The following is a 17,593-nucleotide window of genomic DNA, read 5'->3' as shown; positions in this document are numbered from 1 at the left end:
AAGAACACACATCAGCCTTATACCAAAGATTTATTTGGCCTTGTCAGCTACACGGAGAAAGGCATGTACATCTTAACAAGTTATTCAGCATGTAATGCAGTGCTAAAGTACCAGCAATTGACAACAAGCTTTGCTAAAACTTACAATGACTTATAAATAAATAAATATTTGAATACTTTCCAGACTACCATTGCTAAGTATCAGGTTTCCGTGTGATTTACTGATGCAACTATTTCAAAATTACTATGATAATTTGCTTTTCATGAACCTAGCTTGATAAATCATTTATTTGTCATTATTGGGCATTCATACAAATTACCCTTCTTTTTGTAATTATGTCAGATATTAAGTGTAATGGAGATTTTAATGAGAATTCAGGATTATCCAAAAGAGCAGCAGAAACTCAAGCACAAAGGCACATCTCTGGCAACAGGATGGCTATTTAAAGTCTGATAGAGACACCCTGTCGAGTATATGCAAATAGACTTTCTGCAGTTGAGTTGTCCATATGGAACGAGTCCATATCATGCCTATCTAATTTACTGTTTCCTGGAGAAAAAAAAAAAAATCTCCTGGATGACAAAATTAAAAGGCAATATGCCTGATCTTGCAAGGTACTAATCAGCTTCGTATCCCTTTTAAATCAATGAGATTGTCAGGGGCAGCCAACAATTTGTGACAGTTGCAAGAACGCTGCTTTTAAGTTCCCGCTTTGAAATACTGTGTGCAGTAGCTGTAGGTTTTTGTTTCTTTATATTTTGTAGTTATGCCTTTTTAACCGAATATGGAATTGTTGGACCACACACGGACAACAGCTTGTCAGTGCTTTCAGCAATCCAATTTTACTGGAGCTTTGGGGCGAGGATCTCAAACCGTCCTCCTTGATCTACCATGGGAGCGGGACCGGGCTGCCAAGGCTTGCATGAGCAGTCTTCACAGATGACATTCCTGAGCAAAGGTTGAAGAACAACGGCTTTTTAAACAGAAGAGCATTTGCCACAGCTCTGCAAAAAGCCCTGGCCTTTTAGTAAATATTCAAAACAAATCCTGGACTTGAACTTTGAAGCTTTTATAATAGCTCCGATCAGAAAAATAATATCACCAACACCACTTAGGCTAGTGTGAAAATAGATTTATAACCTTTTATTTTATTTCTGTGCTTTGTCACTCCTCATTTACTGCAGCAGGCAAGGAAATTCCAATTAAATTAAAAGTACTGAGAACAGTTATTATGTTCAGTCTTGCCAATTACTGGATTGTACCTACATCGCTTTGATTCTTCACCAGTCAGTCAAGACAGCTTGATGTCTACATTATACTTTCTGCTTATTAGTAGCTTGCAAGTGATTGAAAAGTCCAATTGCAAAGGACTAGATGTTCCCTCCCTGCGTCTCCATACTGTGGAAGGCAGCAGCACACACAAAGTAGAAATGAAAAAGCCTACGAATGGCACAGGTAAAAGAAAAGTTAGCAATGCGGCACAATGCCATATCCCATCCACCGTACAACTCCCCTGTAGCAGAGAAGTATGTGGTGGAGAATGGGTGCCTTCCCAGCGCTCTCAGAAATACCTGAAGAAAACTAATAGCATGTTCCCGGAAAAGGCAGAGTGGCACGGATGTCACTTTCATTTTACAGATGGCCATTTTCACATTTTTACCGTGTTGACTGGAGTGAAAAAAATAGGACTATATTTCACCTTTTTATCTGCAGCTGAACATTTAGTAAAATGTGAAGTCCAAGGAAAAAGCATTGCTTTTACACAGTAAATAGATTTTAATAGCTCACATTCAGGACAGCAGAAAAATATCATCTTCAGAAATATCACATCTCTGCATTCCTCTTTTTTTTCTTCTCCATTTCCTTCCTTCTTTGCTTTTTCTCCCTCCCTCCACTCCACTTCCTCCTCTATCTGCATGTTTTATTGTCATTTCTTCACCAGTTCTGCCTGGATGAAGTATAGCTGACCCTCAACTCAAAACTCAGCTTTCTGTTTGGATTAAGGGTGAACTGACGTTTCCCAAAGCCCGTGTCCCAAGTTTTCTTTTGATCCACCACCTTGAGAGTTATCACCACCTTGTATTCAGAAGTTTAGTATAGCGTCCAAAGAGGGAAGGAACACACATACGTATGCTCGTGGGCTTTGAAATGCATGGACTCACACATGCAGGGATGTACCGCACTGGCACCACTGGGAACTCCAGACAGGTTTGATGACATAAACAAATAGGTTGCAATAATGGCATATTCTTCAAAATTCAGCCACTGTATTTTTAAAGTTACTGCCACATACATTATGCACATATATTATAAAGAAAACTTAAGACTTTGCGAAATCTGAAAATATTTTGGGGCCCTATAAACTTGGGTAGGATACATAGTTGGTAGCTCTGTCCTCTGATTTGTACAGGATAACTTGCGCTGTATTTACAGTGACAACTTTGGTGTTTCCTTCAGCTGTGTATAGTACACCCTGAACACACTACCGCCTGCTGCTTGTGTGTAAGTCATATCTACTACCTGTAGCAGCAGATCCATTGGGTACAAAATATCCTATTATGGCTTCCCGAACAGATGAAGTATAAAATTAATCGTGGATCAAAAGGTTGTCTTTAGGACTCACTGCTTGGTAAAGTAATTGGTATACTTGTTTAATGAGAAAAGGTGCCCACAGGTAATTCTTTATTTCAGTGTGAGTTTTGGAAGCTCTCAACTCCTCCCATATGGATTTGCAGAAAGCAGAAGAGAAGTGTAAACTAATCCTCAGTAGAGGATAAAAAAAGATCAGTCTGCCCAGTGAAGAAAAGAGGGCAAAAAAAAAAAAAAAAAAGAAATTAACAAGCTAATGGTAAAGCGACACAAGAACAATCTGAGAAACAACTTTGAAGACAAGACAAAACTTCTGAAGCTGAGGAAATGTCAAAACGTAAAAATCAAAGCCTGGACCAGAAACTGTGAGAATATTTACAGCTCAATGTGCTAACAGTCTCAGTCCCAGCTAATTTAAGAACGATTCATAGTGTCTGGATAAAGCAGAGCTCTTTTAGATGGATGTGAGCAATGAGCAAGAAATGTTGATTAGATCACTTTCTGGCTTAATATGCAGCCACTCTGCTGATATTAAGAGCAGTAAGAAGAGAGGTTGTCAGCACTCACAAGCTCACAGGAGACATATCTAGAATGAGACACAGTCAGCATAAAGGTGTAAAGGGCAATAGATTTATTTCTCATTTTCCCATTCCCTGAGGACTGTTGCAACATACAGAGAAAATTACCAAGAGTTTGAAAAAAGATAAATAGTTACAGTTCTTACATTCAAAGGAAATCCTAAAGGATCACATAGTTGTTCAGAAATAACATTTTTCCAGAGAACTTTTCCTCCCCTGTAATCCTGAACACGTTCCATCCAACTGCTGCAGAAACAGAGGCTGATGGATGGCACAGGAGATAGGATAACTACTGGTCTCGCTCACTGCCTTTGATCAGACTTGAAAAATTACCAAAAACATCCCAACCAAAGCCCCCAGACAAAAGATATTTGGAGCACAGTAGGTCAAATGTATAGGGAATTTTGTTGGGCCCGAGCGACCTGAATGCAGAATACTTTGTCACTCTGCTTTGTTTTAAGAATATGACCACCTTGCTCACAGATCAGTGAAACAGGGGCATAACTGGGTGGATTGGGGATTTCTGTGTTACCTTAACTACATACTCGTCATCTAAAACTGTGACACGTGGATTAAAAATATTGTGAGCAGAGTCAAGACTGAAGTGCTACTGAAAGCCATGGCACCAAAAGCACTGATAACTGCTGAGTTATCAGTGAGAAGCGTGGTCTTGAACTGGAATATTAAGTCGGTACTAGTCCAAATTGTGGGAATTTTATACCCAGGCACCAAACTTCACAAATCTGAAAGCATTTTGCTAGATTTCTGTAATTAACAGAAGCAATAAGAGAAGAGTGACAACGTAAAGCTAGCTGGCAGACATTAATAACTTACCCACGCAGGAGGTTCCATCATTAGGTACAAAAGTTTGTTGACCATTGCTGGATTTGAAACCGGGCGCACACATGCAGAAATAACTTCCCACCGTGTTTGTGCAATTGGCATGCTCTCCGCAAGGCTGAGTAGCATTTTCACATTCATTATCATCTGTCAAGACATAAATTATGGAGAAATATATTTGCATTTGCCAACTGAAGAAAACAGTAAAGTAAAAGCTTAATTTGGCCTCCAGTATTTTATTTATGTGAGTTCTGAATGCTGAGCTGGCACTCTTGGTGTTTGTCTATACAGTTTTCCCATTGCCAAGGATGTAATCAGGTGTTCAGCAGCACTCTTCTGCCCTCATCCTGCGTGAGTCAACAAATGAGAAAAACAGTAGGATGCTGAAGTGAAAAGTTTAATTGGATATTCACTTGGAATAAAGGACTGAGACAAGTACATGTTCTGCCACGGTTGTATTTGATAACGTTTTTTGCTATCCAAAAATCTACAGGTAGAGAGTCACCCTGAGGATGCATCTGGGAATTTAGAATCATAGGAAACAAAGCTCCAAAGGATATAAAGAAATCACCCATTTCATTCCCTAACACCAAAGCAGGATCGATATAGCTAAACTGACAGATTTTTTTTTCTGGCTGGTTTTTGAAGACCTTGTGCGGTATTTCTCAGCAGTCCCAGACAACAGACTTACAAAGCTTGTCCTACCAACTGACCTGAGTCTTCAACTGTATTGTTTTTTTCTTCATTATCCCAAAGATCTCAACAAAGAGATGAGCAAGATTCATGGCTTGATCTTTACCTCTTAGCAACACCTGTGCAAGTCATCAGTTCTGTACTTGCAAAATTACATGATCTATTTTACAGGGCAAATCCCATGCCCCCAGTGATACCTGAAAAAAGAACTATATACACTGGTTTTAAAAATACTTCCTCTCTGCAGAGCCTCTGCATGTACTATCATTGTGAGCACGGTGATCCAGCTAGCTCCATCAAAGGTCAAATAAAATCATAAAATCATGCTTTGAACTGTATAGCTGATCTTCTTCAATGACTCAATAAAACTGTTTCCTCTCCAGAATCTTCCAAGGTCCCTGTTGTCTACTAAATAATTTTCAGACCAAACTTGAGAAAAAGTTCAAAAGCTTCCTTATCCAAACACTCCACTTATGAAACTATTTAACTCACAATACTGGCAATTCCATCATTCCAAATAGCCCGTTTCTCCCAAAGCACCCCAAAACTCTGAAACAAACAAATCAACCAAACTCTCCAAAGAAGACGACACTGTGACTGGAGTTCTCTATTTTCTACATGGTGAGAAAGGAAAAGAGTTAAAGGCTTCCTGAAGTCTACTGGGATTTTTGTCCCTGTTCTCAAGCAAAAGGTACTCATAACATGATGAATGACAGGAAAGAATTCTAACAGGGAGAGAAATAACAATTTATTGCAGAAGAGGAACGATTAAGGAGCGTGACAGGGAGAAGAAATATGATTTCAGAAAAGACGCCCAGGGATGAGTTTCAGAAAGGTGCTTCTGCTTCCTGATGGTCAGTGTTCTCATAAGGTGTTTACAGAGATAGGGTACAGATAAGTACAGTGTCACGTAAGCTAGGGAATTGGCAAGATTAAAGTACACCAAGAGCTGTAAAGCATTGCAGGAATACATTTCTGCAATATAACTTAGTGACAACCCCTAGAATAACGTTGGAAAAGGACATTTTTCAGATTCAAAGTCTGACACGATTTTGAGTGTTACTCAGTTGACACAGAGATGCAAATATCAATTCAGAACTGCAGCTTTCCTCAGGGGAATTTTGGTCAACAGCATCAAATGGATTATGCTCATTATAACTAAAATGGAAGGTAATTTAATGAGGAATCCAAGTATAAAAGCACTTTGCCAACATACGTCAACAATATTTATTCTACAGCTTTGGTATTCATGAGAATACAGCAGAGGTGTGTGATTTGGATCTCACTTAAAGAATGCCAAAGTAAAACCAAATTAGCTTAGGTGAAATTATGATGGGCAGGAATAAATGAGGTATTAATCCAAGTTAAAAAGCTAATCGTGAGAATATGAAAAATCCAGTTTGGCACATGGCGTTGCAGAGACCAGGCCTGAGAACGCTTTACAAATCTCAGTAGCAAGGTCCACTTTTTCGAATATCATTTCTGTGTGTCTCTGTGTTTGACTCTTTCACAATTCCTGTTTGCTCACAGATCTTGGCATTTCATGACCAAAGTAAGTGGACTACCCTATTTCATCTGCCAAGTTAACCTGGTCTTGGGAAAGTATTATAGATCCTAGAAAACAGTGTGTGTTGACTAAGGACACTGATCACTGCAGGACTCCGTTCAGAGTAGAGGAATAGCAGTGCTGGTAAGAGAAAAGCTACAGGCTACACACAAGAACTTTTCTTTTGCATTTGTTTTCTAGGAACTCAACTATAGTCTGAAAAATCCAGTACTATTACATTTTTCAGGTGGTCCAAAGAGTTTATAAGCAATATTAAAATGACTCATGCAGTGGTCATCAATAAGTTCTTTACAATTATGCCTAATTAACTCTAATGGATTATCGGTGGTTTTCCTCAATAGTTAGGATGCCTATAAGGGGTTTAATGGTGACTATATTGCCTTAGAGGGCTTGCCTATTGGAGAGAACCTTTTTGATAATTTGAGAAACGTTTAGAACATTGAAGCACAGCAGTAACTTACATTGCACACACGAGAATGGATATTTTAAAGAGTTAAATTCATAAGGAGCTTTCTTTTCACGATTCCCATAGTCTAATGTAATACTGAGCAGACCATGCTGGGGGATAATTTACTGGACCGCATCCTGCTTCCATTGAAATTAATGGCATAGAAGCCACTGACGTAATAGGCCCAGGGTGGTGCTCGCTATGGAAAACTACTGGGTTAATGAGAAAGGCAAGCAAGGAAGACGTTTTCAAGAAACAGGGAGTTTCATATACAGTTTGACTAGATGTGTTTAAATAATCTGCCTAATTTCACACAAAATATTTTACAAGATCAAAACTGATGGCAAAAATATCTTCTAGTTCTCTGTATAAACAATTTGAATTTTTTCTTCAGACAGCGGTTCAATGTGAAGCCCAGGGGCTTAAAGTAATTTTCCAAATTTTACATGATTTATATTATCGGATTTGTGATGTAAAGGATGTCAGGAAAAAAAACAACAGGATTTATAGATGAAAAAAATGTATTGGGTTTTCTTTTTTTTTTTTTTTGTTTTTGTTTTAAGGAAATGTTCTGTCTATACAGAGAGGATACTTTAAATGACTGCAGGCATATAATCCACCTGCTTTGTTGCAACCTAATTTAATTATGTCATGTGCGTTCATTGCTGGCACAGATACCTATTGAACACTCCAGGCAGTATTTCAGGGATGCACATTCCTTTAAAGATTTTTTTTTTTTTTCCCTTTTTTTCCAGTAACTGATGAAAAAATGGGAGACTTTCAGAAACGAGATTGGCCAAGCGACAAGCTTAATTATTGTGGGTAAGTGGTAATAATGCATTCAGGTCGGTTTGATACACAAGACATTTGCTGAATAGCTGAACTCTCTTGAGAAGTGTTCTTTTTTTCTTTTTAGGGAGGTGAGGAAGCAGGTTGGGGCTTGCTTTCTTTTTGTTTTCAGATTTTTTTTTAATTTTTCTTTTTTTTAAATCACAACGTGAGGAAGGTTATAAATAGTTTCCTAGGAAATCTGTGTTAAATAATGTAAAGTTGGGTGGATACAGGAGTATGTATGTAGGTTCACCCGAATATTGGCAGGATGCTTACATGATACAGGTGTAAAATAAAACCAATTCTCCATTTTCACTTTAAAAGTGCAGCTACTATGTATTTTACTGTACATAAATGTAATTATGGTCAGAGGGAATGAACTACGAGCTGCATATAATGATTTCTCTACTAGTCTCTTGAAAATGCATAAGGATCTTCAAAAGAAAAAAAAATAAATCTGAAAAGCTGATATACCCCTTTCAAACTCAATTTGAACTGAGGATGGTAATTCTGTATTAAAACTTCACGTGTTCATTAATATGAGAAGACCATTGGTTTAGGATTGAGTAGCCTCACTCAGAAGTTTTGGCATTGATGGAAGTCCTGCCCTGTCACAGACGGCTACAAATTGGATCCAGGGTTTGAACGATCACTCTTTTACATCAGGTAACATCGTTCATTGTTAAGTAAAAGGTGCATGAATTCTGTTTAGCGTTGATATAATACATTTTTTGTATAAAGAGCATTCGTTTCTTTTATAAATTTTAAAATATATGAAATACAAAAAGGAAGAATGATTTGTGGATTTCAGGGCCATGATGCAGTTGGAAGCTAAAGACATGTGATAAGATTTTAGGAAAAACTGTCATATTCTATCATATTCTATATACTTTCTAAAGTGCAGGCTGTACCCTGTCATATATATTTTAATATTGGGTGGTTATAAAATTACAATCTACAACAGGAAAATGCCAGGGCAACTACAGCTACAAAATGAAATAATTTGTTATTATTGTGACAAGCATGAGAAAATGCTTTGAATTATCAATTTTAGATATAAGATTTTTGTAATACTGTTTACATATTTTACATGAAAAAGATCATGAGGGAAAGTCTTACGGCAGCAGATTTATCAAAACAGCTTTGAAGGGTTTCCATCGCACTGAGCAAATCTCCGTGATAGACTTTGATGATAAGATGACATATAATATGAAAAGTTAGCTTTGGGGTGAAACTTGTCATATTGATCCACAATCACACAGAAGTTTGGTGTTGGTTTTTTGTTGTTGGTTTTTTTTTTCTTTTTGTAAATTTTGAAGTAAACTGTTTCTTCATTCACTTCAAGTAACAAACAAACAAGGTTGAAATCACCCAAAATAAACACAGTGATTTGTGCCTATTCAGTCCCCACCAATCCGTGCAAAATGAGATTTCTGTGGAAGTGAAACTTTGTATTACAGAATATATTCTAGGCTCCCAGGCCGATATCAGTCAGGCTGATGGCCTTTATTAGTTGGTAAGTGACCTGATTTGAAAACTAGCAACACTGAACTTCGAGTTTGGTCACCGGGGATAGCCAGGTGGAGGACTCCTGTGGTGGGATGGCCCATGGCTGAAGGAGCTTGCTACCTGGGAGCCCACCACATGGAAAGCCTGCCCTGGAGCTGCACAGCCTGTGACCTCAGCCCTTGACTTCCATGCTCCTGGCTCTTCTCCAGAAGAGCTGGAATTCACAAAGTCTTGGATCAAGATCCTCCAGTTGGACCTACATTTCCCAAAGCTTTCTACTGGGGCCTTGCCACAGGCAAAGCACTTGAGGCTCTTGTTCCTCACCTTCTTCGGCAAGGACCACAGTCCTGGCTCCCCACACCACGTAATCTCTGCCGTGGCCAGGGTGCTTTGTGGGGTCTGACCTGGATAAGGAGCTAAGCTAGCCAGAGGCGCAACAGGCTTCCCAGGGCAGCTGAAACGTGGCTGTTGCAAGTGAACTCTTTTGATACTTTGACATTCCAAAGAAGGATTTTAATGAATTAAGAACTCCTGAACAGAGCTTGAGTTTGATAACCTGAGTTTTCACAAAGCCACACCTGAACAAGCATAGGCACAATGGTGTAATTTTCTGAAGTTTAATGAACGCTTGATGTTACTAAGGTCCACAAGCAGCTCATACTGAGGCCGTTACTGTATACTACAATACATTCACGTTCTATTTGGTGCATTCCCCAGCTGACATAAAAAGAAGCAGTTAAATCATCAACAAATTAATTTTGCCCCAATCCAGGCCTTTTGAAACCAAGGTTGGAGCCCTCTGCGGCACACCCGTCTATCAAGAACAGCAGTGGCAGCACAGGGCTGGGGGCCGGTATCGGACCCAGTAGTCTGAGAAGTGGACAGCAGTGGGTAGGAAGGAAACGCAGCCGGGGCGGCTGGGGAATACATTGATTCATTGCATCCGGCTGTTCTCTTTCGACAGCAGCCTCTGCTGCCAGAGCTGCTATGGAGCCCCTGGGGGAAACTAAAACTACCCTTCCCTAGTGTAACCCTCATGGGAGAACAGTACTTGAAGAGCCTCACTTAACCCCTCAAAAGCAAGGAAATGAAAGGCTTCCTGTAAAACAAATTCCAGTGCTACTCACCCCGCTGTGCTTAGCTTGTCTGGAGGTCTCAGAACAGTGGGTGATCTTACATACATTACTTCTGTGCTGCAGGACTGTGCATCGACAGCCATCGCAGCCCGAGTTAAGAACAGCGATACCATTAACAACCTTGCCTTTCCTTCCTTGTGATGTGTTTCCATTAATGGTAATTTAACACAATTTGTTTATGATTCTCCAAAGATTCAGCATTCAAGTTTGGTCTAAATCAGCATGAAAGAGCAGATGCTTAGAAAAACCACTTGAGACTGCAGAACTGGGCTGGAAATCTCATTTAAATATGAATTGCTTTCATAATGGGCCGGATTCATCTTTGTCCTACACTGGGGCAGGGGACCACGCAGTTGCTGCATAAGAAATCTAGCCACTGCAAGCTCTGTCTTGCTAAAATTTCATAACTCTCTGCCTCCTTGCAAGAGCTCTTCACAATGCCTTCTCGGGATGTTTTTATAACTTGCCGGGTGTTTTTAACTGGTTTGAACTTGATGGCTCTGCAGTTAGCTGGACTCCTAAAAGTTCTTAGTTCAGCAAACAAATATTTTCTCTCACATTCTTCACAGGCTATGTGTGTACGCAGAGACGATTTCAGATCAGCAGTTCTTTCATGTCTGGCTTAACTAAAGGGCCTCACAACAAAAAGTTCCCTTAGTCCTATTTTACGGAACAGGGCAGAACAGTCTGAAAGAAGGAAAGGCATGTTCCTACATGTTAAAAACACACTCAGCTTGAGTTTCAGAGAACGGACAAGGTTTGGAGAAGTTAATATATTATCTAAACCACTTCCCTCATCTCTTGCTGGTATTTTCAGATATTACAAATTAAACATGAAAAGCATTTATTACTGGGTAAGTGCTGGTGATGAAATTGTCATTTGTTTAGCCACACAGAACAACCTGCCTTTTCAACACTTGTGAAGTATCAAAAAAAGAAAGTCTATAATTTGTGATCACTCATATGTGAAGAATCAGGCGGGGGTGGGGGGGTGGAATCTTTAAAAGTGCCAGTCCTTGACTGGAAACAAACCATTTACCCAGACAAGCATCTGCAGGAATTTGAGAATAAAGAGAAACAGCATGCTCAAATCAGTGCAACGGAGGGAAAGAGGGAAGAAACAGCTGTTGAGCAGCCCTGTACAACCTCTTCCCCAGCACTGCCTCCCCTGCTCCTCTGAGAGCAGGGGTCTATGTGCGCTGCAGACAGCGGCAACGGGCCCCACCGCTCGCCCCAGAGCAGGTCTTAGAGCTGCACTGAGCAGAGACTCAGCAAGAAACCTTCAGAGCTGTGCAGCTGCAAGTGGGGAGCTTCGGTTTGGGTGTCCAAACCCCGAATTAGTTATTCATTGTCTGGCTGACACCCCTTTCCTGACCGGATCACGAGGGGAAAGACCTGTGGGTGCTATGAAGCTTCACCCTTTCTATTACAGGCAAAACTCAAGAGCTGGTCAGGCATCCCCTGCGGATGTGGTGAGCGGGGTCTCGGGGCGGCTGTCAGGGGTGCAGGTGAAGAGCACAACCCACATTGCAGCTCAGGCACGAGGGACCGGGAGCTGCCACTCATTCTTCAGCGAAGCAGACCGTGACCTCCCTGCACCTGGAGCACTTCAGGCTCCCCTTCTGCCTTCCTCCCAGGAACGTGGCATTAATTCACCAGCTGAGCACCCGGCCTGATGAGCTGTTAAAATGCAAAGCTAAAGAAGGAGAGAGACTGTAGCAGAGTAATGTCAGAGACAGTAAAATGGAAAAAAGAATCCAGGATGAAGGTGGTCTGATGGAGTTCTCAGGCTAGCTTTGGAGGTGGACTGGATGAATTTGCTGGAAAACTGGATTATAGACACTGAATAGGAGGCGATAAAACAATAATCCCATTTTTAGTTCCAGTCACACGCTGCTCCTGGTTAGCCATACTGTGAACTCAAACAACCCAAGGCTCCCATCTGACAGGATGTGAATGAGCAGAGACATCACCACTCAAATCTAAACTTTTTGGTCCCAAGCAAGAGATAAGACAGAAGTAAATCAACTTCGCAAACAGTTTGATTAAAAGGGGAAGAAAAACTCCCAGGCAGCACTTTCCCAAATTTCAAAACAAGAAAAGAAAGATATTTATTCAGAAAACATAGCCGGGAAATGCATCACCACTTTACAGCTTATATATGAAAACCACTGTGGCACCATCATGGTCTGGGCAAGAGAGATGTGAAAAAGGGGTAAGTGAGAGACAACACAGCTTGAATGAGACAGAGGAACACTGAGCATGAGCTGATGAGCTTTATCGAACTCGCTACAAGCATGCGGCAAAGGCTGCAATAAGAAATAAGGCTATTCTCTGTCAGGAGATGGACATACCCTTCAGTCACACAGGACTAAGTCCTGGGGTCTTGAACACCACATAACAACACTGCGTTCCCACCACGCCTGGGAGCGCCCAGATGCTCACGCAGGACCATCACGGTGCTGCTCTGGGAGCCCTCTGCAGAGCTCGGTGGGCAGTGTCAAGTAGTTAATGCTGGTGACACTGGGGCATGTGAGCTCCATGGCGCTGGATCCAGGCACAGAGCTAGTTGTATGTTAAAGGTACTTTTAACTGGAGTCAATAGTTGGACCATCAACTATCATTTGTTTGGGGTGCTTCATATTATACATTCAGGAGACAGAAATTTAGATCCAGTTGCTGAATTCTTCCGTGGAGCGGGCACATGGGTACGTATGAACTAGAAGGCAAGCTCAGGTTCATCCCGAACTAATTCTGAAGAAGGCTTTCCCTCAATGATGATCTGCTCCATCACTCCTTCTTGTGGCAGGCCCTGAAACAGCAGGATTGTTTCTGCATTTACTTCTGAGTGAACAGAACAACAACATGCACGTGTTTGGTTTAAGTGTGTGAAAAGTCTGTTTCCATAACAGAGCTTGACCTCAAACACACTGAAGTCCAAGGAGTGGCTCCCATTAACATCCATCTTTGCTTTTATAGAAGCAAAGGGGCAAAGGCTGCCAAGAGCAGAAATCAAGAATGAAGTCCTTTCCTCACCCCACACAGATCTAATTACCAAGATAGCAACCTCAACATCCTGGCGGACACCCTGTGTCAAGCTTGCTACTCAAGGATTAGGCAGAATGCAACTGAGACACAGCATCAGTTTCTTGGTTTGCCTCCTTCAAAAACACAGAATCAAGAGAAGGTGAAGTGCGGCTGAATGGGCGTATGCTGGATTCAAACTGCCTGCAGTGTGCTGGTGTCAATGTTTTTCTCGGTGCTACCAGCAGAAGGGTTTTAGAAACGTCCCTGTTATTAAATGACATCATTCCCAATCCAGCTTTTGTTGTTAAATTGCCTGTTTTCACTGAAACTCATCCTTTAACTGAAAATTAAAGCATCACAAGCAAAATCAGAACATTTTTCCTTAAAAGAAAGCGAGTAGCACGGTAGTCCTTTACTGAGAGGGATTTGCCAGTGGATGACTATGTCCCCTGTAGAACTGAATGTGCAGCCCAAGTAGAAGTTCTGTTTCAGCACTGCAAATAGAATTGTATTTAAAAAAACAAAAGAAAAAAGCCACAAGACCAAATAAAATCCAACCAACCTCTAGCCAGACAATATCTGCATTGTAATTTCTTGCAGACTTCCCATTGCATTTTCCACTTAACATAATGTTGGCATAGAACTGGCACCATGAAAGACGATGTATCAGAATGTAAGGCTGAAATCTTGCTTACATTGTTTAACCCTTTCTTCTGTTTATACAAATAAATGTCATGATTTATGCTGCGTACACATATCCCCCCAGTACTCCAGTAGCTGCTGTATAATAGCGTTCAAGAAAATAAGACTCAAAGTTATTGTTCAATACCCAATACACCTAAGTTTTCTGTTATTTCCAACATTGATTTCAGAAAACTCTGTTTGCAGAACTTTCTGAACCAAAATACATAAACTCAGTATGGCACATTGTGGTATTTGTCTAAATCCAAACTTTCTTTTGCATATTACAGCTGAGTCTGTAAATTGTCTTCTTGTAGAGGTAATAGTTCCCCAGCAGCTGCAAAGGATTGCACACTACCATGCACCAAATCTTGGGATCCATCTGAACTGCATCCAACAGATGTTAAATGCACCTACAGGAAGGCAGTATAACCATATCAGGGCTATTCTGTCCACATCTAATCCCCAACGGCTCCTAGATGGATGTCTCCAGCCAGAGACACAAGGGGGTGACACAAGTGACACTCAGAGGTCATGATCTCTCTGGATTCTTCAACAATACCCCATCTAATGGCAAGTGGAACAAGACTGGAAGTCAGGATGAACATTAGTTCCTACATCTCACATTCCCAGACTACCTTCCCGGCACCGGGGAGGTAAACTCTGTCAGTTTACATTTGCCACTTTAGCAGCATTTTTGGAAAGGAAAAGAAAAATTGAATTCTACCGAAAGGTTTTTGCTAAATCATGATATAACCTGATTTAAGAGCTTTAGTAGGAAGTCTTTATTTGGGCAACAAGGATAGATCCATATCTAAAAAGGACAACCAGGCTCATCAGTGTTTAACTAGAAGCCTCTCTTCATGCTTTGGAATCTGCTACTGAAAAATAGGTGTTAGGTTATGAAGTGCAGGTATCATTGTACTAGATTATCTTCAATAAATTTTGCCCCTTGAAAAATAATTGGCTGTAACATGTCTGAAACAGTATTAAAAACATTTCTTGCTTTCAGCTTTGAGATCTGTATTATGTTCCATTTTGGATTTAGAAAGCAGAATACAATAAAAGATGTGGTAAAATTGCTTTGAGAGAAGTAATAGCTCAAATAACATGGGAGGCCATAAAACAGTGACTACAGGAGAAGCTATTTTTTTTCCATTGTGGAACAGTATTCATTGATTTCCGAAACCACAGGCTAATTACGCTCTGAGTGGACAAAGTACTTCAAACAATGTAGTCTGGGCATCAGAGACATCGAGTTCATGATGTACTTTTGTCAAATTCAAGTTACAGTACTCAAGACGAGTAGCTTGATGAAATTTGATTGCCAGTACTATTCAGGCGGTGAGATGAGGTGACCTAATGCTAGTCTATGAGATGCATGGACATATATTGCTCTAAGTTAATATTAAGGTTAGGACATTACAAGAAGATAGCACCAATAGCAAAAAATAGACTTTTTAATTTTATAATTTTTTTTTTTTTTTAAAAGTCAATACTGTTTCATCATTCTTTTCAAAAGTTACATGTGAACTAAGCATCTCCTATAGTGGTCCACATACTTTCATGTGGCTTGGTGACCGTGTGTTTTTTATATTAGCTCTATTTGTAAGTTATCCCATTTAAATGCTCTGGAATGCAATAGCTTCACTACTGGATAATAGACTAATTCACAAAAGGAAATAATTTCAATCTATAACTGAGAAAAGCCATTAATTACTGGAAAACATCCAGTCTCCAAACCTGAAGATATCAAATATGGTCTGGCAGGGAGGAGACAATTAGACTGAGGAATTCTACCCAGAGGGAAAACACGCCAGCATTACTTCAGCTAGACTAATGACTTCAGCAATAACCACTGAAGTATTTCCAGCTACTGTCAATGCTGTAAGTATTTAACTCCGTGGTGAAAATCTCTTAACTACTGACACTCATATTCTTACAGGTTGACCCCAGTGGTTCATTTCTGATAAGAAAAGTCACCATAAAAACATACAGGGTTTGTGTGTGTCCCATCCCTTCCTTCTGATGTGAATTAAAAATAAAATGGAATTAGAGATTATAAAACTCATAAGTTAGGTCTATGGTACTGCTCAGGCTCAGTCAAAGGGTTGCAGATTTTTAGGTGATCACAGTAATTTTCCCATAAAATAGCCAAATATCATCTTAGTGAAATCTGCTCATTTGAAAAGTATACAGCTCTCTCCCTCTCTGGAGCAACCTCTTCCAAAAACCAGACTGCTCTAAAGGCCAGATTTCCTCTTTCCTCTCTCCCTCCTGAACACTACAGCTTTGAAGTGATAGGGCCTGAGGTCTCCTCATGCCAAGTGGTCTTGATGGCTCTTTCTGGACCTTTGTTTCTAAGGCTTACAATCTGAAAGCTTCAGGTCCATGTCAAATGGCAGAATGAGTTAACCCACTCAGGTCCCTTAATGAGTTTTGAGTGTGCGGGGAGTATATAGCACCCCAATTCAATCTAAAGTGACTTTTCTGTTGCCAACTACACCAGCAACTCCGCTCTTCAACAGTTATGCTAGGTTGAAATATTCTGTTTATTCATAATCACTGTCTACGTAACTTTTGTCATTTTTTAGTGAGAGTGTTCATTCTTAGTTACAAGGGCTAAGGACTTTATTATCCCAAAGATACGGAACACACTTAGTAGGCAAAAATATAGAAGTTCCATTAAAAACATACCTGCAGTTTGGACAGAAGTAATACTTATAACAGGGAATAATGCTGAAGTATGGCACAAGTCAGAACTGAAAACACTTTCAAGTTTGCCCACCATAATCCAACCTGCCATTTTATGCCTGGGAGTCCTGACAGGCAGGAGGGTGTAGATGTGTTGTATAGATGTTGTGTATCATTCGGCAGCTGTAGGTATGCCTGTACACCACCCTGGAGGGCTGTGCAGAGCACAGAGGCAGGTGGTACCACAAGCAGCGATGCTCCGTTAGTGCCGCTCTCCAGCCAGGCTAATTAGCCCTCTAAACAGAGCCTCCATTAGCCTGGACATAGCACCGTGCCGCACAGCCACGCTGCTTGACTTGGTTTATCCAGTACAGCACTGTGTCAGCTCGGCAGACAGTTGGAGACAAAGTCCCAATTACAAAACACAGAGAAAACACTGCTGCCGCTGATTAAAGTGAAGGTTATAATTTACATACTAAGAAGGCAGAAGCCACAGAAAAGGAGGATTGTCATAAGGTACTGGATGTAGGCATGGAAAACGTAACAGATCTCCATAGACTTCCATGCTGGGGATCTGTTGGAGACAGAGGCACCACAGAAACCTTCACTAGTGTCTTTCTAAGCGTTACCCAGCTGTGAAGTTCTCAGTTCAAAATGCTAAAAACTTGTTTCCCAAGCAAATCACTAAAAAAAAAAAAATAAAAAGGAATGTACCTTCCCTCTTCGCTTCATTTATTGAAATAAAACTCTCAAATTAAGTGCCTAAATCTAAGTTCAAGCAAACATAATCAAGATAAACATCTTGATTATCAAATAAACTGAACTTGCAGAAGCATTGGGTAGATTTCTACTGCATGTTAAGCATCCCTGAAAATTGGACCATTTATCAGATACGTGGAGAAGCACTCCAAGCTTCTTTTTTGAAAGTGTCAGACGATAAACTGGTTTAGCAAAAAGCAGCTGAGACTGTTACTTTATTTTTAATCCAGGAAACTTATTA

At 40.4% G+C, this 17,593-nt stretch overlaps 1 protein-coding gene across 2 annotated transcripts in view; it reads right to left on the bottom strand.

Annotated features, from left to right (window-relative positions):
• Window positions 1-17,593, bottom strand: part of ADGRL4 (adhesion G protein-coupled receptor L4) — a 78,160-nt gene that overhangs the window by 34,030 nt on the left and 26,537 nt on the right. For both annotated transcript variants that reach the window (XM_054211661.1, XM_054211662.1), the window contains exon 3: window positions 4,002-4,154. In XM_054211661.1, the coding sequence (XP_054067636.1) occupies window positions 4,002-4,154 (153 nt within the window). The remainder of the gene's footprint in view (window positions 1-4,001; window positions 4,155-17,593) is intronic.

Source organism: Rissa tridactyla, chromosome 8 (assembly GCF_028500815.1).
Source record: "Rissa tridactyla isolate bRisTri1 chromosome 8, bRisTri1.patW.cur.20221130, whole genome shotgun sequence".
Classification (NCBI taxonomy): Eukaryota; Metazoa; Chordata; class Aves; order Charadriiformes; family Laridae; genus Rissa; species Rissa tridactyla.
The sequence above is the reverse complement of the archived record's forward strand: the minus strand, read 5'-3'. Positions and strand labels throughout refer to the sequence as shown.